The 23,403-nt window shown below is 51.4% G+C and overlaps 1 protein-coding gene across 1 annotated transcript in view; it reads right to left on the bottom strand.

Moving 5' to 3' along the window:
* Window positions 1-23,403, bottom strand: part of TESK2 (testis associated actin remodelling kinase 2) — a gene marked incomplete in the record, with an annotated part of 60,099 nt that overhangs the window by 17,392 nt on the left and 19,304 nt on the right. The window contains 2 exon segments of the mRNA XM_077450780.1: window positions 2,059-2,143; window positions 19,202-19,284. Coding sequence (XP_077306906.1) covers window positions 2,059-2,143; window positions 19,202-19,284 — 168 coding nt within the window.

Raw genomic sequence — 23,403 nt, 5'->3', positions numbered from 1 at the left:
TGAGCCCATAGAATCGCACAGGATATGAACAGGAATGTGGTGCGATTCCTGTCCGAATCCCATGCGACTTCCCAACCTGAACTCAAGTTCAAATCACTATGACAAGTGCGGGATCAAATCGCACTGCAAGATATCGGTTTTGGATATCGGAGCATTTTCATGAGTATGTGGGAAAATACGCGGCATCAGCGCCACTCTAATACAGATAATTCGTATTAAAGGTGAACCCGAGACCAAAACTTTACACACTAAAGATTTACACATTCTGAAAAAGCAGTAAAAGCACCACGACCTCCAATTCACCTCTCTAGCTATAAGCATTGTGGAGAAATATGTCCTCAAAGTTCTCAACACAGGAACATAAATCTCAGCTCTTTCCCCATTACTTTCTACTGCAATCAGATATTGTCAGCCCTCTCATATAAACACCAATGATGGGGCACTACTCCTCCCACCGACACCAATGATGGGGCACTACTCCTCCCACCGACACCAATGATGGGGCACTACTCCTCCCACTGACACCAATGATGGGGCACTATTCCCCCCACTGACACCAATGATGGGGCACTACTCCCCCCACTGACACCAATGATGGGGCACTATTCCCCCCCACTGACACCAATGATGGGACACTATTCCCCCACTGACACCAATGATGGGGCACTATTCCCCCCACTGATACCAATGATGGGGCACTATTCCCCCCACTGACACCAATGATGGGGCACTATTCCCGCCCACTGACACCAATGATGAGGCACTATTCCCCCCCACTCACACCAATGATGGGGCACTATTCCCCCCCACTCACACCAATGATGGGGCACTATTCCCCCCCACTCACACCAATGATGGGGCACTATTCCCCCCCACTCACACCAATGATGGGGCACTATTCCCCCCCCACTGACACCAATTATGGGGCACTATTCCCCCCCACTGACACCAATGATGGGGCACTATTCCCCCCCCCCCACTGACACCAATGATGGGGCACTATTCCTCCCACTGACACCAACGATGGGGCACCATTCCCCCCCCACTGACACCAATGATGGGGCACTATTCCCCCCCACTGACACCAATGATGGGGCACTATTCCCCCCACTGATACCAATGATGGGGCACTATTCCCCCCACTGACACCAACGATGGGGCACCATTCCCCCCCCACTGACACCAATGATGGGGCACTATTCCCCCCACTGACACCAACGATGGGGCACCATTCCCCCCCCCACTGACACCAATGATGGGGCACTATTCCCCCCCACTGACACCAATGATGGGGCACCATTCCCCCCCCACTGACACCAATGATGGGGCACTATTCCCCCCCACTGACACCAATGATGGGACACTATTCCCCCACTGACACCAATGATGGGGCACTATTCCCCCCACTGATACCAATGATGGGGCACTATTCCCCCCACTGACACCAATGATGGGGCACTATTCCCGCCCACTGACACCAATGATGGGGCACTATTCTCTCCCACTGACACCGATGGGGCACTTCCCCCCACTGACACCAATGATGGGGCACTATTCCCCCCCACTCACACCAATGATGGGGCACTATTCCCCCCCACTCACACCAATGATGGGGCACTATTCCCCCCCACTGACACCAATGATGGGGCACTATTCCCCCCCACTGACACCAATGATGGGGCACTATTCCCCCCCCCCACTGACACCAATGATGGGGCACTATTCCTCCCACTGACACCAACGATGGGGCACCATTCCCCCCCCCACTGACACCAATGATGGGACACTATTCCTCCCACTGACACCAATGATGGGGCACTATTCCCCCCCCCCCCACTGACACCAATCATGGGGCACTATTCCCCCCACTGACACCAATGATGGGGCACTATTCCTCCCACTGACACAAGACAATGGGGTACTAATATCCCCCCATTACCAGAGATAGGACAAAAGTTTTGCCTTTAGTTATGAATAAGTGAAGCTCCAAATCCCGACATGGCCAGGACAGCGTGCAGGAACGGTACAACTGATGGGGGAGGGGGAGGGAAGACTCACCTTCTCATTGTAGGCTTCATTTCGGAGGACCTCTGGAGCCATCCAGTATGGAGACCCCACCACCGGCAACTTCTCACCACCGTCACTGGAAGACACAAAGAACAAGGAGGGGTCATACATTCCCTATGATGAGCAATCACACCAGATCACTTTTCTCTAAAAACCTATTAAGCAGATTGGTGAAGATTTAGCACCTCTAATACACATTATACAGCCAGATCTGAGCGGTCTGCATTGTGTTCTATAGAATAGGAAACCTTCTCATGGTGAGGGGCCCCTGTCAGACACATCACAGCGAGCCTGGATGATGCCGGAACAAATATGGTGCCGTCCTGTAGAGAGCGGAGATTGTGATCACTGTGAGAGGCAATGAATATCTGGAAGTGATTCTATATCAGATGCGAGGTCTGCTATGAACTAAAGACAAAGCCACACACCAATAGACCATTTCCACAGTTTTCTATAGTAACCGTATATAATAGGATCGGCAGACAGAATGTCCTGAATGTGACACGTGGCCCCGTCCTGGGAGGAGCACAGGGGCCACGCTGGATGTGGAAAATAAAAAGGGAAGGACACGATTCACATAATGGGATTGTGTGTAATCCCCCTTTACATGGCAGCGCCAGGGCGCCCCCCGCATGGCGCCACGCCGAGCCGACTGTCACATGGCTTCTGTACTGCTGACAGTCCATCTTAAAGGGAAAGGACCGTCTATGGTCAGTGGGCGGAGATTTACACATCGTCATCACCGTGTTTCCTAAAGGCCCCTTCCACACTGAGGCGGTTTTCAGGCGATACAGCGCTAAAAATAGCGCCTGAAAAAATCCGGCCCCTTTCACTCCAGTGTGAAAGCCGGAGGGCTCCGACACTGGAGCGGGGGGGCTCCGACACTGGAGCGGGGGGGCTCCGACACTGGAGCGGGGGGGGCTCCGACACTGGAGCGGGGGGGGCTCCGACACTGGAGCGGGGGGGGCTCCGACACTGGAGCGGGGGGGGCTCCGACACTGGAGCGGGGGGGGCTCCGACACTGGAGCGGGGGGGGCTCCGACACTGGAGCGGGGGGGGCTCCGACACTGGAGCGGGGGGGGCTCCGACACTGGAGCGGGGGGGGGCTCCGACACTGGAGCGGGGGGGGCTCCGACACTGGAGCGGGGGGGGCTCCGACACTGGAGCGGGGGGGGCTCCGACACTGGAGCGGGGGGGCTCCGACACTGCAGCGGAGGGGCTCCGACACTGCAGCGGAGGGGCTCCGACACTGCAGCGGAGGGGCTCCGACACTGGAGCGGAGGGGCTCCGACACTGGAGCGGAGGGGCTCCGACACTGGAGCGGAGGGGCTTCGACACTGGAGCGGGGGGGCTCCGACACTGGAGCGGAGGGGCTCCGACACTGGAGCGGAGGGGCTTCGACACTGGAGCGGTGCGCTGGCAGGACGATAGAAAAAGTCCTGCAAGCCGCATCTTTGGAGTGGTGAAGGAGTGGCGTATTCACCGCTCCTACCCACTGAAATCAATAGGGCAGCGTGGCTATACCGCTGGCAAAGCGCCGCTGTAGCGCGAGGTTTTAACCCTTTTTCGGCCACTAGCGGGGGTTAAAACCACCCCGCTAGCAGCCGAATGCCGCCGCTAAAATGATGGTAAAAATAGCGCCGCTTAACCACCCACGCCGCTCCCGCGGTTCCTGATTTTTTGCCAAACGAATGAAGACCAACATTTTTGAAAATTTCTGTTTTCTCCTTCACTAATGGGCACTGATGAGGAGGCACCGACGTGTAGAATTGATGGGCACCGACGTGTAGAATGGATGGGCACCGACGTGTAGAATGGATGGGCACCGACGTGTAGAATGGATGGGCACCGACGTGTAGAATGGATGGGCACCGACGTGTAGAATTGATGGGCACCGACGTGTAGAATTGATGGGCACCGACGTGTAGAATTGATGGGCACCGACGTGTAGAATTGATGGGCACCGACGTGTAGAATTGATGGGCACCGACGTGTAGAATTGATGGGCACCGACGTGTAGAATTGATGGGCACCGACGTGTAGAATTGATGGGCACCGACGTGTAGAATTGATGGGCACCGACGTGTAGAATTGATGGGCACCGACGTGTAGAATTGATGGGCACCGACGTGTAGAATTGATGGGCACCGACGTGTAGAATGGATGGGCACCGACGTGTAGAATGGATGGGCACCGACGTGTAGAATGGATGGGCACCGACGTGTAGAATGGATGGGCACCGACGTGTAGAATGGATGGGCACCGACGTGTAGAATTGATGGGCACCGACGTGTAGAATGGATGGGCACCGACGTGTAGAATTGATGGGCACCGACGTGTAGAATTGATGGGCACCGACGTGTAGAATTGATGGGCACCTATAGGCTACACATAAGCAACACCGACGGGCACTGATAGATGGCACTGTATAGGCACTGTATCTGCTGACGTGGGGGCAGCGGGTGATTGGACGCCTGCTAACAGGCGCTGCCATGATGGATCTGAAATGACAGGCGCTCTTTACATGTGAAGACTTATTCTTGCTGGTAGTTAGAGAATCTTTAATATTTACAAACAAAATGATCGTTTTCCTATTTAGAATAATCATCTGTCAGGTTAATAAAACACGATATCAGAACCGATCCAATCGTACAGTTTGTAGTGTACATTGATATGAAAACAATGGGATAAAGGAATATTCCTGAACTTTGGTTTATCTCATGGGTAATGTGACATTGTGTGAATGCATCAATGCAGTGCATGTTATCTCAGCTTGCAGAGCTTGGATTAATTGAATGAGTTTACCAAAAATTTTTTATATTGCAGAATATACAGCCTCATACTACATAACTGAGCTCCATTTCATGCTGAATAAACTAAATTATTAATGTATCTTAAAGCGGAGTTCCAACCTAAAGTGGAACTTCCGCTGATTGGACTCTCTCGCTTCCCCCCCCCCCCCCCATGTCACATCTGGCACCTTTCAGGGGGGAGAGGGGTACAGATACCTGTATAATACAGGTATCTGCACCCACTTCTGGGAATAGCTAGCCGCAGCTGCCGACGCCCCCCCCGTTGTGTTCTGGGAAACACAGAGCTCCCAGAACACAACAGGGACCAGTGAAGAAGTGCAGCGCGCCACAATGCTTCACTTCCTGATTCCCTGACAGAGGATGGCGGTTGGGGCAGCCGAGAGACGAGCGCGTCATCTGTTACCGACATCGCCGGACCCTGGGACAGGTAAGGAGTCCATTTATTAAAAGTCAGCAGCCGCAGTATTTGCATTTTTTTAAGGTGGCGCTCCTCTTTAAATGGAAAACTATCTTTAGATAGATATTAGGTCCAAAAGCATTTTATTAAAATGAATTAGATTTAAAAAAAAAACAAAAAAACAAACAAAAACAAAACACGATTTAAAGTAAAAAAATATGTTTCTTTTTTTTAACCACGTGCCGCCCGCCCTATAGGCAATTGAAGGTGGCAAAGTGGTTGCATAATCCTGACCGGACGTCATATGACGTGATCAGGATTATGAGCCGCTGCGCGCCCCCGGGGGCGTGCATCGCGGCGATCGTTGTTGCGGGGTGTCAGTCTGACACCCGGCAACTACGATCTCGGTAAAGAGTCTACGAAGGAGACTCTTTACCATGTGATCAGCCGTGTCCAATCAGTAGAGGAGAGCCGATCGGCTGCTCCTCTGACAGGGGGGGTCTGTGCTGATCGATTATCAGCACAGCCCCCCCGAGGATGCCCACACTGGACCACCAGGGACGCCACCAGACCACCAGGGAAAAGGTAATAAAGGTCATAATCCTCCCTAGACCACCAGGGATGCCAGTCAGCACAATGGGTGCCAATCAGTGCCCATAATGGATGCCAATCAGTGCCCACAATGGGCATCACTGATTGGCATGCATTATTGTTTGGCACTGATTGGCATCCATTACTATAGTATAACACTGATGCCGCCTATGAGTGCCCACCTGTGCCGCCTATGAGTGCACACCTGTGCCGCCTATCCATGCCCACCTGTGCCGCCTATCCGTGCCCATCCGTGCCGCCCATCCGTGCAAGCTATCAGTGCCAATTTGTGCCACCTATCAGTGTCCGTCCGTGTCGCCCATCCGTGTCGCCCATCCGTGTCGCTTCATTGGTGCCACATTGGTGCCCATCAGTGCCGCCTTATCAGTGCCCATCAGTGTAGCCCCATCAGTGAAGGAGAAAATGTACTTATTTACAAAGTTTTGAAACTGAAACAAAAAAAAAACATTTTTTTTTTCAAAATTTTCGGTATTTTTTTATTTGTAGCGCAAAAAATAAAAACCGTAGAGGTGATCAAATACCACCAAAAGAAAGCTCTATTTGTGGGAAAAAAAAGATACAAATTTCATTTGGGTACAGTGTAGCATGACCGCGCAATTGTCATTCAAAGTGCGACAGCGCTGAAAGCTCAAAATTGGTCTGGGCAGGAAGGTGTTTAAGTGCCCCCCCCCCCCCCCCCCCGGTATTGAAGTGGTTAAGATCATTAATTTTTATCCAACCAGATAGAAACACACAGCCCCTTGGCCTAGGATTGCAAAGCAGTTCCAAGCTTCTGCCTCTTCTTCCTCCTCCCTGTACTGTTCAGGGAAGCAGCACTGAGAAAGCAGGAGACAGCAGCATTCAAATCTGTAAACTGCCAAGTGCTGCGGGAAGAATTTAATGGGGCGTGTATTTTATTCTTCAGTGTGCTGAACTAGAATTGCTGAGGGCCGGACATTTAGAGAGATTTATGGCCTTTGAAGTAAATGTCAGACTCTGAGCACTGCAGCAGATCCTCCCAGGAAGCTCCTCAATGTATCCCATAATACAGATCAGCAGTGAGGTGCGGAGCGCGCGGCTCGCTCTAATGCTGGTAACCGAACCGCGGATATCGGGGCCGCCGGTTAATCTTCTCATATGCAGCGCTGACCACAACTTCCTGTCACCACAATCCGTCCGGCAGCAGAAAGAGGAATCATAAAATGTGCAACTGAAAACCTGAATGTGTGTTTAAAATGTGAAGTTTTCAATTTTAGGTGGGCGCCAGTATGGCGTATCGTTACATGTATTCCCAGGTCCATCCGAGACTCCGGCGTTTAGGATTTTCTTGCAATAGCATCTACCCCACTTCTACAAATAGTTTGTGTCTCTGCCCCTCCCACAATGGGGAGATTCCCTGCAGTAGTTTGTGTCTCTGCCCCTCCCACAATGGGGAGATTTCCTGCAGTAGTTTGTGTCTCTGCCCCTCCCACAATGGGGAGATTTCCTGCAGTAGTTTGTGTCTCTGCCCCTCCCACAATGGGGAGATTTCCTGCAGTAGTTTGTGTCTCTGCCCCTCCCACAATGGGGAGATTTCTTCCAGTAATTTGTCTCTCTGCCCCTCCCACAATGGGGAGATTTCCTGCACTAGTTTGGGTCTCTGCCCCTCCCACAATGGGGAGATTTCCCTGCAGTAGTTTGTGTCTCTGCCCCTCCCACAATGGGGAGATTTCCTGCAGTAGTTTGTGTCTCTGCCCCTCCCACAATGGGGAGATTTCCGGCAGTAGTTTGGGTCTCTGCCCCTCCCACAATGGGGAGATTTCCTGCAGTAGTTTGGGTCTCTGCCCCTCCCACAATGGGGAGATTTCCTCCAGTAGTTTGTATCTCTGCCCCTCCCACAAGGGGGAGATTTCCTCCAGTAATGTGTCTCTGCCCCTCCCACAATGGGGAGATTTCCTGCACTAGTTTGTGTCTCTGCCCCTCCCACAATGGGGAGATTCCCTGCAGTAGTTTATGTCTCTGCCCCTCCCACAATGGGGAGATTTCCTGCAGTAGTTTGTGTCTCTGCCCCTCCCACAATGGGGAGATTTCCTGCAGTAGTTTGTGTCTCTGCCCCTCCCACAATGGTGAGATTTCCTGCAGTAGTTTGTGTCTGCCCCTCCCACTATGGGGAGATTTCCTGCAGTAGTTTGTGTCCCTGCCCCTCCCACAATGGGGAGATTTCCCTGCAGTAGTTTGTGTCTCTGCCCCTCCCACAATGAGGAGATTTCCTGCAGTAGTTTGTGTCTCTGCCCCTCCCACAATGGGGAGATTTCCTGCACTAGTTTGTGTCTCTGCCCCTCCCACAATGGGGAGATTCCCTGCAGTAGTTTATGTCTCTGCCCCTCCCACAATGGTGAGATTTCCTGCAGTAGTTTGTGTCTCTGCCCCTCCCACAATGGGGAGATTTCCCTGCAGTAGTTTGTGTCCCTGCCCCTCCCACAATGGGGAGATTTCCTGCAGTAGTTTGTGTCTCTGCCCCTCCCACAATGGGGAGATTTCCTGCAGTAGTTTGTGTCTCTGCCCCTCCCACAATGGGGAGATTTCCCTGCAGTAGTTTGTGTCCCTGCCCCTCCCACAATGGGGAGATTTCCCTGCAGTAGTTTGTGTCTCTGCCCCTCCCACAATGAGGAGATTTCCTCCAGTAGTTTGTGTCTCTGCCCCTCCCACAATGGGGAGATTTCCTGCAGTAGTTTGTGTCCCTGCCCCTCCCACAATGGGGAGATTTCCTGCAGTAGTTTGTGTCTCTGCCCCTCCCACTATGGGGAGATTTCCTGCAGTAGTTTGTGTCTCTGCCCCTCCCACAATGGGGAGATTTCCCTGCAGTAGTTTGTGTCCCTGCCCCTCCCACAATGGGGAGATTTCCCTCCAGTAGTTTGTGTCTCTGCCCCTCCCACAATGGGGAGATTTCCTGCAGTAGTTTGTGTCTCTGCCCCTCCCACAATGAGGAGATTTCTTCCAGTAGTTTGTGTCTCTGCCCCTCCCACAATGAGGAGATTTCTTCCAGTAGTTTGTCTCTGCCCCTCCCACAATGGGGAGATTTCCTGCAGTAGTTTGTGTCTCTGCCCCTCCCACAATGGGGAGGTTTCCTGCAGTAGTTTGTGTCTCTGCCCCTCCCACAATGGGGAGATTTCCTGCAGTAATTTGTCTCTCTGCCCCTCCCACAATGGGGAGATTTCCTGCAGTAGTTTGTGTCTCTGCCCCTCCCACAATGGGGAGGTTTCCTGCAGTAGTTTGTGTCTCTGCCCCTCCCACAATGGGGAGATTTCCTGCAGTAGTTTGTGTCTCTGCCCCTCCCACAATGGGGAGATTTCCTGCAGTAGTTTGTGTCTCTGCCCCTCCCACAATGGGGAGATTTCCTGCAGTAGTTTGTGTCTCTGCCCCTCCCACAATGGGGAGGTTTCCTGCAGTAGTTTGTGTCTCTGCCCCTCCCACAATGGGGAGATTTCCTGCAGTAGTTTGTGTCTCTGCCCCTCCCACAATGGGGAGGTTTCCTGCAGTAGTTTGTGTCTCTGCCCCTCCCACAATGGGGAGATTTCCTGCAGTAGTTTGTGTCTCTGCCCCTCCCACAATGGGGAGATTTCCTGCAGTAGTTTGTGTCTCTGCCCCTCCCACAATGGGGAGATTTCCTGCAGTAGTTTGTGTCTCTGCCCCTCCCACAATGGGGAGGTTTCCTGCAGTAGTTTGTGTCTCTGCCCCTCCCACAATGGGGAGATTTCCTGCAGTAGTTTGTGTCTCTGCCCCTCCCACAATGGGGAGATTTCCTGCAGTAGTTTGTGTCTCTGCCCCTCCCACAATGGGGAGATTTCCTGCAGTAGTTTGTGTCTCTGCCCCTCCCACAATGCCATAATGAAGAGGTCACACTCTCTCCAAGCTGGGCCCCCCCATCATACAAGCGGGAAACTACATTTATGAGCACAGGTGCCCCCCCAGGATTTCAGCAGGGGTTGGGTTACACAGGAGCCCCCCCAGGATTTCAGCAGGGGTTGGGTTACACAGGAGCCCCCCCAGGATTTCAGCAGGGGTTGGGTTACACAGGAGCCCCCCCAGGATTTCAGCAGGGGTTGGGTTACACAGGAGCCCCCCCAGGATTTCAGCAGGGGTTGGGTTACACAGGAGCCCCCCCATCCCCTCTCGGTACGCGGCCCCCATCCCCTCACACCCCCCCGATCCTTGTGAACATTATTGATCCTCCAGCTGGCAGGAATGAGGCCTGGCCGGGTTCCCGGCACTCGGTGTGGTAATGTACACAAAGCCGGAGCAGGTCCCGGCATTAATCAACACCAGCTGGATTCCCCCGAGCGCCACGTTAACGAGGTGACGCCGAGATACCTCACCGCGCCGAGCAGCGCTAGGAAACCGTATTAAATATTTCCACCTCGGTGAGACATTTTTTCCTTATGGCAAGTTCACGGCAACTGATGAAAATCGCAGGAATTGCCGTAACCTTGTTCAATGATTGGACCTCAGACCTCAGCAATCGGGGCGACGTTTTAGTATGTGCGTCGATCAGGTGCTACAGGCGACTAATCGCCAGTCGCTGCATTTAGGACCGATGGAACAATTGCACTCAAAAGGTTCATCCCCCCCCCGATCGCAGCCACAACCCAAACATCTTTTTAAACAGCGGGCAGTCCACCTTCAGATAAAAGTGGTCTCTGTGACGGAATCGCTTTTAACAGATGACGGGAGAGGTGCCAACCCCCCACCCCTCCACAGGGTACCTTACTGGGCATTTTTATTTCCTGTCATTTGTATCCTTTTTTGTGAGTATTCATGCTTGTTATATATTTCCTAATTAAATATTTAGTACTTTTTTTTTTTTACCTACCTGGTCTGTCCCTTGTCAAATCCATGAGGGGTTCTGGTTTGTGCCCTGGGGCACTACTAGTTCTATTTCCCTATATAATACCACATTCTCCACTATGCAAGTCATCCAAGACTACTTAACCACACCCCCTTAAAACCACACCCATTCTTTAACGTAACTGAAACCACGCCCATGTTTCACCACAAGACGCATATTTAACTCCTGCTAGACCACACCTACAAAAGAATGCCCCTCCCCAAATTAAAATATCACTCCGCCTACAGACAAAAAAGTACCCCTATAAATTTTTGGAGAATGTTGGCAACTATGCAACACAGAGACTAGGTGCCTTGTTGGGGGGGGGGGGGGATCCCCTTTTCGTTTTCCACATGCGATTCCCCCTATAAAGGTGAGCAGCAAAGTTTTGCTCTGTGAATGAGAAGATGTAACAGATATAATGTAGATGTTATGCCAATACGGCTGCAAAAGTGGAAATACTTTAGGTGAGCACCAAAGACGAATCAGGTGATCACCATTCAGACGCCATAAAAACAGCAGAGGCCGGCCAGCAGACCTGGGCACCATAGGTGGATCTGATAGCAAGTCCACAGACAAGGACGACGGGCTATCAGGGCATTCTTGTTGCCCAATCCACCATACTCTACCATCTACGAAGAGCCACGCTTCCACGTTGGGGTTGTCCTATTCTTGCCCGTCTACTTTCAGGTCACACCCATGACTTGCCCATTTCCTCTTGTGTAATACAGAGCCTTCCCCATGGAGAACAGACACTATATCAGTGATGGAGAACCTCGGCACCCCAGATGTTTTGGAACTACATTTCCCATGATGCTCAACTACACTGAAGAGTGCCAGAGCATCATGGGAAATGTAGTTCCAAAACATCTGGGGTGCCGAGGTTCACCATCACTGCACTATACACACCAGAGGACGTCACCGATATTGGTGGAGTGACCACTGAGGCCTACAACAGCTGAAGGACTCTGAAGCTCCAGGTCAGTCTACAAAAAGGACGTGCATCTCATGACCCAAAGAGAACGTGGGGGAGATATGGACGGCTCATGTGTAGGGTGGGTGGAATGAGAAGCCCCTACAGGACAGAATATTGAAGAGGAAGACATTTCATGAACATGGGGGAGGAACGGACATCTGTAGGGTTGGTGGAATGAGAACTGTTCATACAAACGCCGGACAGAGAAGGAAGAATATGTACCGGTATCTCCAGGTCACAGAGGAAATTTAAAGCCCAAACATAACATGGGGGAGGTGTAAACGGTTCATCGGTAGGGGGGGGCGATATGAGAACCATTTATACAAAACTCCCCCTACAGGACAGAATATGAAAGATTCACAGCGCTAAAAAAGGACGTGCATCTCCAGGTTCTTTGGGATATTCGAAGTTAAAGGAGAAAATCAGAACTTCTCTTTTTAGATTTAATTCTGGGGTAGCACAGAGGCTTTGTGGTTAGCACATCTGCCTTGAGGCACTGGGGTCTTGTGCTAATATCCTGACCAGGGCACTATCTGCATGGAGTCTGCATGCTCTCCCTGTGCTTGTGTGGGTTTCTTCCCGCAGTCCAAAGACATGCCGGTAGGTTAAATGGCTCCATTCAGTGCGCCCAAGTTTGCCAATTCACCTCTTAAAGCGGGATTCCACCCTAAAGTGGAACCTCCGCTGATCGGAACCCCCCCCCCTCCGGTGTCACAATTGACACCTTTCAGGGGGGTGGAGATACCTGTCAAAGACAGGTATTTTCACCCACTTCCGGGCATAGACTCCCACGGGAGTCTACGCCATTTCCTGCCCTGCCGCGCTGTCTGCTGGGACACACACGGGTCCCAGTGACAGCGCGGAGATTTCCTATTGCGCGGCGCGGCTCGCGCATGCGCAGTAGGGGACCGGGAAGTGAAGCCGATTTGCTTCACTTCCTGATTCCCTCACCTAGAATGGGGGCGGCAGCAGCCGAGGCCCGAGCGGTCGATCGGCCTCGGCATCGCTGGAACCCGGGACAGGTGAGTGTCCATTTATTAAAAGTCAGCAGCTGTAGTATTTATAGCTGCTGGCTTTTAATATATTTTTTTTTTGGGCGGAATCCCTCTTTAAGTGCTTTGAATGCACATCACTGATTTACCCAACTAGGGGGCGGGCCTTAGGCAACAGAGGTCATATATGGGCAGCACAGAGGCTTAGGGGTTAGCCCTGCAGCACTGGGGCTCAAATCCAGACCAAAACACGGTCTGCATTAAAGTGGATGTAATTTTACCTACAGGTAAGCCTAGATTAAGGCCTAGATTAATGCTTACCTGTATGTCCAACAAATATCTCCTAAACCTACACGGTTTAGGAGATATTAGCAAAAAGACAGCCACCGCTCTGTACTGCGCATGCACCGTAGACAGCGGCACACAGGCGCACTGAGCATGCCACTGCTAACGGCAATATGCAGTTAGTGGCGGCTCCCGTGCGCAATGCACGGGAGTGACGTCATGGCGGCTCTGGCCAATCACAGTGCCAGAGCCACGATACCCAGAAAGAAGACGGAAGCTCCGTGAAAGAGGGGGCAGCGGTGACATCGCTGGCTCCTGTGTCAGGTAAGTGACACATAAGCGACACCTAAGCCCCTTATGCTTTACCTTTGCAGGGAAACAAAGAGGAAGTAAACCCATCAGGGTTTACTTCCCCCAAGTTTGCATGTTCTCCTTGCGTGGGTTTCCTCCAGGTACTCCGGTTTCCTCCCACACTACAGAGACATGTTACCTCGCGTTGGTGTGGTGCAGTGGTGAGCATAGCTACTTTCCAAGCAGTTGCCCCGGCTTCGATTCCCGGCCAACGCCATCTCCCAAGATGGCTGCCTCACCTGGTAAGTGCTGTGAGTCGCCAGAGACTCAAATTAAATGTTGAGTACTTATTAGCGGTGGAATAAAATTTAAACTGAAACAAATGAAAGTGTGGAATGTTTGTATAGATTTTAGATACTTTTGAAAAACCATGAAAAAAAAATTGAAAAACAAAACCTGCCCTAAAAACCACCTCATGTACACAAAAAATAAGCAGCAGTTCTCCTATGAGACATAAACATATAAATGATATAGAATTGTGATAATATACAAATATTAGGGCTGTTACTGATTAAAATTTTCTTGTTCGATTAATTGATTTTTTTTAAATCGATTAATCGACTAATTTCGATTAAATATAACGCACATACAGTTTTTACAATTTTTTTTATTAAACTTTAAGAAAAACGTAGAAAGTTAGTTTAACTTTAACTGTAATGTCCACATCTCCCCCAATACTGTAATGCCCACATCTCCCCCAATACTGTAATGCCCACATCTCCCCCAATACTGTAATGTCCACATCTCCCCCAATACTGTAATGCCCACATCTCCCCCAATACTGTAATGCCCACATCTCCCCCAATACTGTAATGCCCACATCTCCCCCAATACTGTAATGCCCACATCTCCCCCAATACTGTAATGCCCACATCTCCCCCAATACTGTAATGCCCACATCTCCCCCAATACTGCAATGTCCACATCTCCCCCAATACTGTAATGCCCACATCTCCCCCAATACTGCAATGCCCACATCTCCCCCAATACTGTAATGTCCACATCTCCCCCAATACTGTAATGTCCACATCTCCCCCAATACTGTAATGTCCACATCTCCCCCAATACTGTAATGTCCACATCTCCCCCAATACTGTAATGTCCACATCTCCCCCAATACTGCAATGCCCACATCTCCCCCAATACTGCAATGCCCACATCTCCCCAATACTGCAATGTCCACATCTCCCCCAATACTGCAATGTCCACATCTCCCCCAATACTGCAATGTCCACATCTCCCCCAATACTGCAATGTCCACATCTCCCCCAATACTGCAATGTCCACATCTCCCCCAATACTGCAATGTCCACATCTCCCCCAATACTGTAATGTCCACATCTCCCCCAATACTGTAATGCCCACATCTCCCCCAATACTGTAATGTCCACATCTCCCCCAATACTGTAATGTCCACATCTCCCCACATCTCCCCCATACCTTAATATTTAACATTGTCTGCTCTGTCCAGAATAGACAACAGGCAGACCCGTCCATCCTCAGAGTAGACGGCACAAGCAGGCGGGCGATGATGACATCAGTGCGTCGCTACTAAGCCGCCGTCGGGTGGACCAAGATGGCCGCGGCTCCGGAGCTAGGCCGAAGCCGCGGCCTTTCCTATGGGCGAGACCGCGGAGCCCACTCCGCAGATCGTCCTCGATCTAAATTCTTTTGATCGATCAAAGAAATTAACGATTAATCGAACAATTAATCGTTAATTTCCGCAGCCCTAACAAATATAAATTGTTCAAAACCAAATTGGTTAATATCACAGTCCACAAGTGTTGTGATAGTAAAAATTGTAACCTCCTGGTTTGGATCTCCACCATCCACCACCTTAACCACTTGCTTACTGGGCACTTAAACCCCCCTCCTGCCCAGACCAATTTTCAGCTTTCAGCGCTGATGCACTTTGAATGACAATTACGCGGTCATACAACACTGTACCCAAATGAAATTTTTATCATTTTTTTCCCACAAATAGAGCTTTCTTTTGGTGGTATTTAGTTACAGCTCGGAGCTTTATTTTTTGCTAAACAAACAAAAAAAGATGCAAAAAAAAAAAATCATGTTTAATAGTTTGTTATAAAATTTTGCAAACGGGTCATTTTTCTCCTTCATTGAAATGCGCTGATGAGGCGGCACTGGTGGGCACTGATAGGCTGCACTGGTGGGCACTGATGGGCACGGTTAAGGTGGCATCGATAGGCACAGATAAGGTGGCACTGATGGGCACAGATAAGATGGCACGGATGGGTACCACTGATAGGACTGATGGGCACTGATAGGTGGCACTGCTGGGCACTGATGGACGGCACTGATGGGCACTGGTAGATGACACTGATGGGCACGGATATGTGGCATATGAGGTGCAGCACTGTCGAGGCAGATTGTGGGCACTGATGGGTGGCACTATGGGCACTAAGGGGTGGCACTTTTACTATATGTATGTGGCACTGGCAGGGGGCAGGTGGGCACTGATGACTTGGCCGTGATCGGGACTGAAGTCCCTCTCACGGCTGCCGGTGATCGGCTTTTTTTTTTCTCCTCGCGCTGATAGCGCGAGGAGGAAAATAGCCGATTGCCGGCTCTGTTGTGATCACATGATAAGCTGTCATTGGCTGACAGCTGATCACGTGGTAAGGGGTCGGGATCGACCCCTTGCTTCGATCCGTGATCAGGCGAGTCTCATAGACTCGCTGATCACAGAGCGCAGGCCGCTCGTGCAGGGGACGACATCAATAGACGTCGTCCCAGCAAAGCAGGTCCGCGCTGTAGCCGTCATTCGGCTATAGCGAGGATCTCAAGCGGTTAAAGTGATCTTGTGCATCAATTGGGGCCTCCATCAAAATCTGAAAACCTGCTTACCGGCTTCTGTGGACCCCGAATTACAAAGGGGTCGTTTGTGGCTTAAACCCAGCGAAGGCCTTTCCCGGGATCAGACTCCTCTCCTGCACTTGTCACCGTGTGGGAAGTATAAAGTTCACACTTGATGCTCTCCAGGCACATTAGCGGGCCGGCTTGCCAATATGCCTGGAGAGCATCAAGTGCTGAGCAATCCAGGCAGATACTTCATCATGCCTCCCCATCAGGGAGGAGGAGTGCGATTGGCCCCAAATGTATTCTTCAGCAGGACAACCCCCCCCCCCCCCCCCCACAAACATCCAGCCAATGTCATTAACCACTTCCCGCCCAAGGTACGCCTGAGTTTGAGTGCGCAAATCTGGATAATGGCTGCAGCTACAAGCATCACCCAGGTATTTTATCTGCCGGCGATTCTGTGCACTAAGATAAATCATAGTGGCAGTTCAGCTGATTGATCGTTCTTACAGGTGGTGGCGGGAGGGGACACCGCACCCCCGCCCTCCCACCGCCCCCCGCTGCCATCCGGTGCTTCTCCTGGCTCACCCGTGCGATCAGTGAATCGGAGAATGAATCGGTCGCCGCCAGAAGTTTACCATAGAGATTTCAGGTGACATATGGGTGACCCCGCCCCCTCTGATGTTAACGGAAACCTGCATTACATCAGAGGGGGCGGGGTCACCCATACGTCATTAGGGAATCCCTGGCTTCCCTCATCAGCGTCAGAGGGGGCGGGGTCAGGTGACAGATGTATGGACAGCGCTGGACTGAAAATCACCAGTCGCTGGATCAGATCAGCCATCGCTGGACCCCGGAGAGATGATCGTCCGTCGCTGGATAACAAGAGTGGATTACCACCGCTGGAATCTTTTTTAAAAAATTTTTATTTTTAAATAAAGGAATGTTTCAAAAGTGTGTTTGTCTTATTTAACCATTTTTTACACTTTCTTTGTGAAATGGTAGGGGTAAAGTACCCCATTACCATTTCAAACAGGGGGGGGGGCGGGATCTGGGGGTCCAATTGTTAAAGGGGGCTTCCAGATTCTGATAAGCCCCCCGCCCGCAGACCCCCACAACCACCGGCCAGGGTTGTGGGGATGAGGCCCTTATCCCCATCAACATGGGGACATGGTGCTTTGAGGGGTCACAAACCCCCAAAGCATCCTCCCAATGTTGAGGGCATGTGGCCTGGTACGGTTCAGGAGGGGGGGGGGGCGCTCTCTTGTCCCCCCCTCTTTTCCTGCGGCCTGCCAGGTTGCGTGCTCGGGTAAAGGGTCTGGTATGGATTTTTTAGGGGGACCCCCACGTCAATTTTTTTTTTTTAATTGGACGCAGGGTTCCCCTTAATATCCATACCAGACCTGAAGGGCCTGGTAATTGAATTTGGGGGAACCCCATGCTTTTTCTTTTTTTTTTTGCTTTTACAAAAAAATTAAACACGGTAAAAAAAAAAAAAAAAAAAACACAGAGCCTCACAGCAGCCATGATCCCGGATTCCCGGTCCAATCTAAGGAAGGACATGGACATGCACCGTCTGGGTAGGAGATAATTCTAGTGATGTCACCGATGTATGTGGTCTAAGAAAATGGCGTGCCTCTGCCATTCCTTCAGAGTCCCATTCCGCAGCCCAGTGATGTCATTGAGGCTCAGCTATTTGGATTAACCCCTTTGCTGGCAGTGCTGTATGGTCCTGGTAGGGGGGAGGGGTGGGTTCTATACACACTTTAGCCCCCCCGCAGTGTGTGTAGATCCAACAAGCCGCCTTCTTACTATCAAATGGAAATAATCTGGTGTTACTTCCAAACCGCCCTCCCCGCCCCTCCCCCCCCCCCCCCATATCAACCACTTAACCGACAATTGCGCGGTTGTGCCACACTGTAAAAAATGACATAGAACTCTCAAACATTATATATTTTTTCCAGACACCCTAGAGAATAAAACGGCGGTCATTGCAATACTTGACGTCACACCATATTTGTGCAGCGATCTTGCAAACGCAATTCTTAAATTTAGCCCAATTATTTTTTTTTTAATAATTTGTGAAAGATAATGTTACATCTACTAAATTGATACCCAACATGTAATGCTTCAAAATTATACCCGCTTGTGGAATGGTGACAAACTCTGACACTTAAAAATCTCCATAGGCGATGAATTTCTACAGATTACCAGTTTTGAGTTACAGAGGAAATCTAGTGCTAGAATTATTGCTCTCATTCTAACGATCTCTCAAATGTGTGGTTTGAACACGACGTCATGGCGCCGCCTGGCACCATGCTAGAATGAATGGCATCACAGCAGTGGGCATGCCTCCTGAGTCCGGACCTGGAGACCGGATCCCAATCCCACCACTATGCCACTGTCAGCAGCACAGACATGGGAGTCCTGGAGGCCGTACCCCTGCCCTGCACCTTCCATCCATGGCTGCTAGAGACTCTCACTGCGAACACGGCCACGATCTCTGACCATCTCCTGTATCCTGTCTGCAGTCTCTGGGTGACACCACTCACCTCAGACATGAAATATGAGCAAAGCCTATCCCACTATAGCAGGGCTTCTCAACCAGGGTTCCTCCAGAGGTTGTAGGGGTTCCTTGAGCAATGAGGAATTTCTACCACTAGGAGGTTCCCACTGACACCATTGATCTTTTTAGCTATCTGTAAGGGGGGTAATTATTCCCAATGACCACAAGTGTAAGGAGCATTCTTCCCACCGACCATCACACTAATGTGTCACGAGTTGTATATTTAGTCATTTTTAGCAGAGGATTCTCCGAGCATGTAGTTATTTTAAGGGTTCCTCTGTGTTGAAAAGGTTGAGAAAGGCTGCTCTATAGAGGGCAGGTAAACAGGTACCACTTATTAGTTTCATGTCTGTATCACCTGAGGCCAGTCACTTCACTGGTTACATAGAAGGGTTCCCACCCACTTTAAGGAAATCTCACCCTTTGAAGAAGAAAACAAGAAAAAAAAGTTTCCGTGGGACAGTAAGGACGGACTGTACCTGTAATCTGGTATTTTTTCTGCCAGACCGAAATCCGCCACCACCGCAGAGAACCCGTTCTCGTCTCTCTTGATGAGACAGTTCTGGAAGAGAGCAGACGGTAATGAGCGATGATAGAAATCACATTACAGTCTCAACACTCAGAATTGTTGTATGACAACGCCCTGTGATCCCCGCGATCCCTGCGTTGTCACCTCTCTAATGAAGAGCACACAGAGGGTCCGTCACCACTAAACCCCCCCCTCCCCCCCGAGGAATGCCATGGAGACAGGAAGTGGTGACATGGAAGAATACATACATTTGGGAATACAGAATTTGCCGAGTTTTTTCCCACCTAGACCTCACTGGTGGCCAGACAGTCCGGACCTCACTGTCTGGACTGTCCGGGAGAGAAATGCATTAGGAAGGCACCAATGCCTTCATTATGATCGGTGGATACAATTGGACTATTTACACGAAATTGATGGAAACCAGTTTTTTAATGGCATATTAACCTCTTACTACATATGTGTAGCATGTGGACGTTAACCACTTGCATACCGGGCATTTTTACCCCCCTTCATGCCCAGGCCAATTTTCAGCTTTCACACTTTGAATGACAATTGCGCGGTCGTGCTACACTGTACACATAGGACATTTTTATCATTTGTTTGAGACAATTGAAGCTTGTATTTGGTGGAATATATTCACCAACCGTAGAATGGAGGCGGCAACACTGAAGTCCTTGAAGTGTCATTTATTTGTACATCGGAGTGATAATAAAACAATAACACCGACGCGTTTTTGGCAGAAGCCTTAGTCGTAGCTAGTTTAAGACAAATGTGACAATAAAAAAAAAAATGTAAATATATATAAGTGCCCTGAGACTTCACCTATAACAATTAGCAGATTTTATTGATCTCACATGGCAGTAAAGTGAATGGTAATTATACTTGTGCCAAAAGATAAAGGGGAGAGAAATCCAAGATATATAACCGAGATTAAAAATGTAAAATATTTCTGTTGGGGACACGCTCCCCCCCCTACAGGCATGAACCACAGATGGGAGGTGAGGGGGGGGGGGGGGCAGAAGACAAGAGGATCGCAGCTGGACAGCGCTGGGTTTATGGGTGTTTAAAATGTGCAGGAGCCCCCTCCCCTGAAAAATGGGGGGAGGGGGGTTTAGAAAATAAAGTAAAAAAAATAAATATTGGGGGTATGGTGGTGAAGATCCGCTTTAAAAGCTGAACTTTGGCAAAGCCATGGGTCATGTGACGTCTGTAATTTCGGTGAGTTTTGTGTATTTCTTCCAGATCTGTGCAGGAATCCCGTGTGAGACTTCCTGTAATAAAGACCGCCCACTGCTGCCCCCTCTCCTTGTCCAGGGGGCACTGGTCTGGTCTCCACCCCCTTCTGCAGTTTGGAGTGGGTGGCGCCTGCTGGGCCCCTCCCACAGCTCTGATCCCTCTCTGTGCAGGGTGACTGGTCTGGTCTCCACCCCCTTCTGCAGTTTGGAGTGGGTGGAGCCTGTTGGGCCCCTCCCACAGCTCTGCTCTCTCTCTGTGCAGGGTTACTGGTCTGGTCTCCGCCCCGCCTGTTTTCTGTAGTGGGTGGAGCCTGCAGGGCCCCTCCCACAGCTCTGCTCACTCTCTGTGAAGGGTGACTGTCTGGTCTCCACCCCCCCCCTCCTGTAGTTTTCAGTAGTGGGTGGAGCCTGCTGGTCCCCTCCCACAGTTCTGCTCTTTTTTTGCAGTGCGACTGGTCCTGTCTCCACCCCCTTCTGCAGGCAGCCTGTAGTAGGTGGAGCCTGGTGGGCGCATTCTGCACAGGCCATGTACAGCACAGTGATGATGTCACGGCTACATTTACAAAGCAATATCCGGGTCTACAAAAGGCATTTGATGCTGAACTCTCAGCAGAATTAAATGACACAAATTAAAGTGGAGCTAAACCCTCCTCTGCTTACTTGCAAGGAAGCGGCCATCTTGGCCTCTGCTTGATCTTCAGTTGCCATGGTGCTGCCCATGTGATCAGTTACATCACTAGCCATTGGATGGTTTGGTAGTTTGGCTTGAGAGCAGAAGCATCAGTGACCCTCCTCATTCAGGGTCTGCTTCGAATGCATTTGTTTTAGAAAACCACAAAAATTAATGCAACTTCAATCTACACAGCTCTAAAAAGGTTTTAAAAAACAAACAATGGAAGTGTGTTTGTGACCTGGGATCAGCCTCTTGTAGTCCCTGTACAGCATGGCTCAAATGGAGAAAAGGAAGCAGCACAAGGGGTCAGGTGGGTGACAAGAAGCGCACTGACAGGAGGAGAGAACAGAGTAATGATCTTAACACTGTGCTGAGTCTCCTCACTGTCCAATCACAGGTTGTGGGCGGATCCAGCATGTGGTGCGCAGACAAAAGGGATTTATATCCTTTGCAGCCACTGAGGAATTTACACCAAGTTGCCCGGCGTTCAGCTTTAGAAGCCGGAGGGTTGGATGGTTCCCGCCCCCCCCCTCCCCCCCATTCTTCCTCACCAGTCCCTCAACTTTTCACCACTTTTTCCGCTTACAACAGCCAAACCGTCCAAGGGAAATATTAGAGGTAGATGAGCGAATTTGCTGCCAGCCGCCCCCCCCCCCCCCCCCCGTCACAGCTGACCGCCTGTCGCAGACACACGCCGGACGGGACGCACAAAGGTGGAGGTGACTAATACAGAAGATTGATGTTGTCTCTGTGTGTGAGGCGCAGGAATACACAGAGCCTCTTGTGTCCGCCAGCCGGGGAACATCTGCTCCGCCCGCCAGACACTGAAATAATACGGAGCGTTTTATAAACGTTGCTGGATGTTTATTGGGTGGCTAAACAGAGTGTGGAGTGAGGTGTGAGGGGGGCGAGGGGTGAGGAGGGGGCAAGGGGGGGCGAGGGGTGAGGAGGGGCAAGGGGGGGCGAGGGGTGAGGAGGGGGCAAGGGGGGCGAGGGGTGAGGAGGGGGGCCAAGGGGTTAGGCCCCGAGGGGTGAGTGAGGGGTTAGGCCCCGAGGGTGAGTGAGGGGTTAGGCCCCGAGGGGTGAGTGAGGGGTTAGGCCCCGAGGGGTGAGTGAGGGGTTGAATGAATGAATGAATGACTTGTATAGCGCTACCTATACGAACTGAATCGCCTCAGGGCGCTTTTTCTTGCCACCGGTGTTCATCTGCAGCTATTTGTGTGGTCTTTAACCTGTAGAGTCCCGACACACTTACAACATTGACATACACATACTATGGCCAATTTTTTGGACAGGGTCTAATTAACCTACCAGCATGTCTTTGGAGTGTGGGAGGAAACCGGAGTACCCGGAGGAAACCCACGCAGGCACAGGGAGAACATGCAAACTCCAGGCAGATAGTGTCGTGGTCGGGATTTGAACCAGCAAACCCTATTGCTGCTAGGTGAAAGTGCTAACCACTACACCACTGTGCTGCCTCGGGGTTAGGCCCCGAGGGGTGAGTGAGGAGGGGGGGCCCCGATGGGGTGAGTGAGGAGGGGGGGCCCCGATGGGGTGAGTGAGGAGGGGGGGCCCCGATGGGGTGAGTGAGGAGGGGGGGCCCCGATGGGGTGAGCGAGGAGGGGGGCCCCGATGGGACCCGAGGGGGGGCCCGAGGGGGCGAGCGAGGGGGGGGGGCCCCGATGGGGTGAGCGAGGAGGGGGGCCCCGATGGGGCGCGTTGGGGGGACCCGAGGGGGGGCCCGAGGGGGCGAGCGAGGGGGGGGGGCCCCGAGGGGGGCGAGCGAGGGGGGGGGCCCGAGGGGGCGAGCGAGGGGGGGCCGAGGGGTGAGCGAGGGCTGGGGGGGGCAAGGGGGCTCAAGGGGGCTCGTTTGCTGTGACACCATTATGTGAACGCAGCACTATTGCAGAGCCGCTCATCCTCCCTTTAAAGTAGAATAAATGATGCGGACCGGCCAACCGGCTTCACAGCAGAATTGTTCCATCGCTCTGCACCGTCTTCTCTTCCAGACGATCGATCACACAGCTGTATAGGAAGTGAGCAAACTGTCATCACACCAGACCCTCCGTTCACCCATCACTCCAAACTACAGCGGGGGCAGGGAGGAGCACTCGGTCCTGGGTGCAAATTCTACCACCTGGGGAGGTTAGATGGGTGGCTCCATGGTATATGTCCAGCGCTATATAAATGTATAATAATAATAGCGTGTGACTGTGGGGGAGGGGACATTAGGAGTGTAAGCTC

The sequence above is a fragment of the Lithobates pipiens genome, unplaced genomic scaffold, assembly GCF_037356315.1.
Source record: "Lithobates pipiens isolate NorthernLeopardFrog02 unplaced genomic scaffold, aLitPip1_a1.2 Scaffold_23, whole genome shotgun sequence".
Taxonomy (NCBI): Eukaryota; Metazoa; Chordata; class Amphibia; order Anura; family Ranidae; genus Lithobates; species Lithobates pipiens.
The sequence above is the reverse complement of the archived record's forward strand: the minus strand, read 5'-3'. Positions and strand labels throughout refer to the sequence as shown.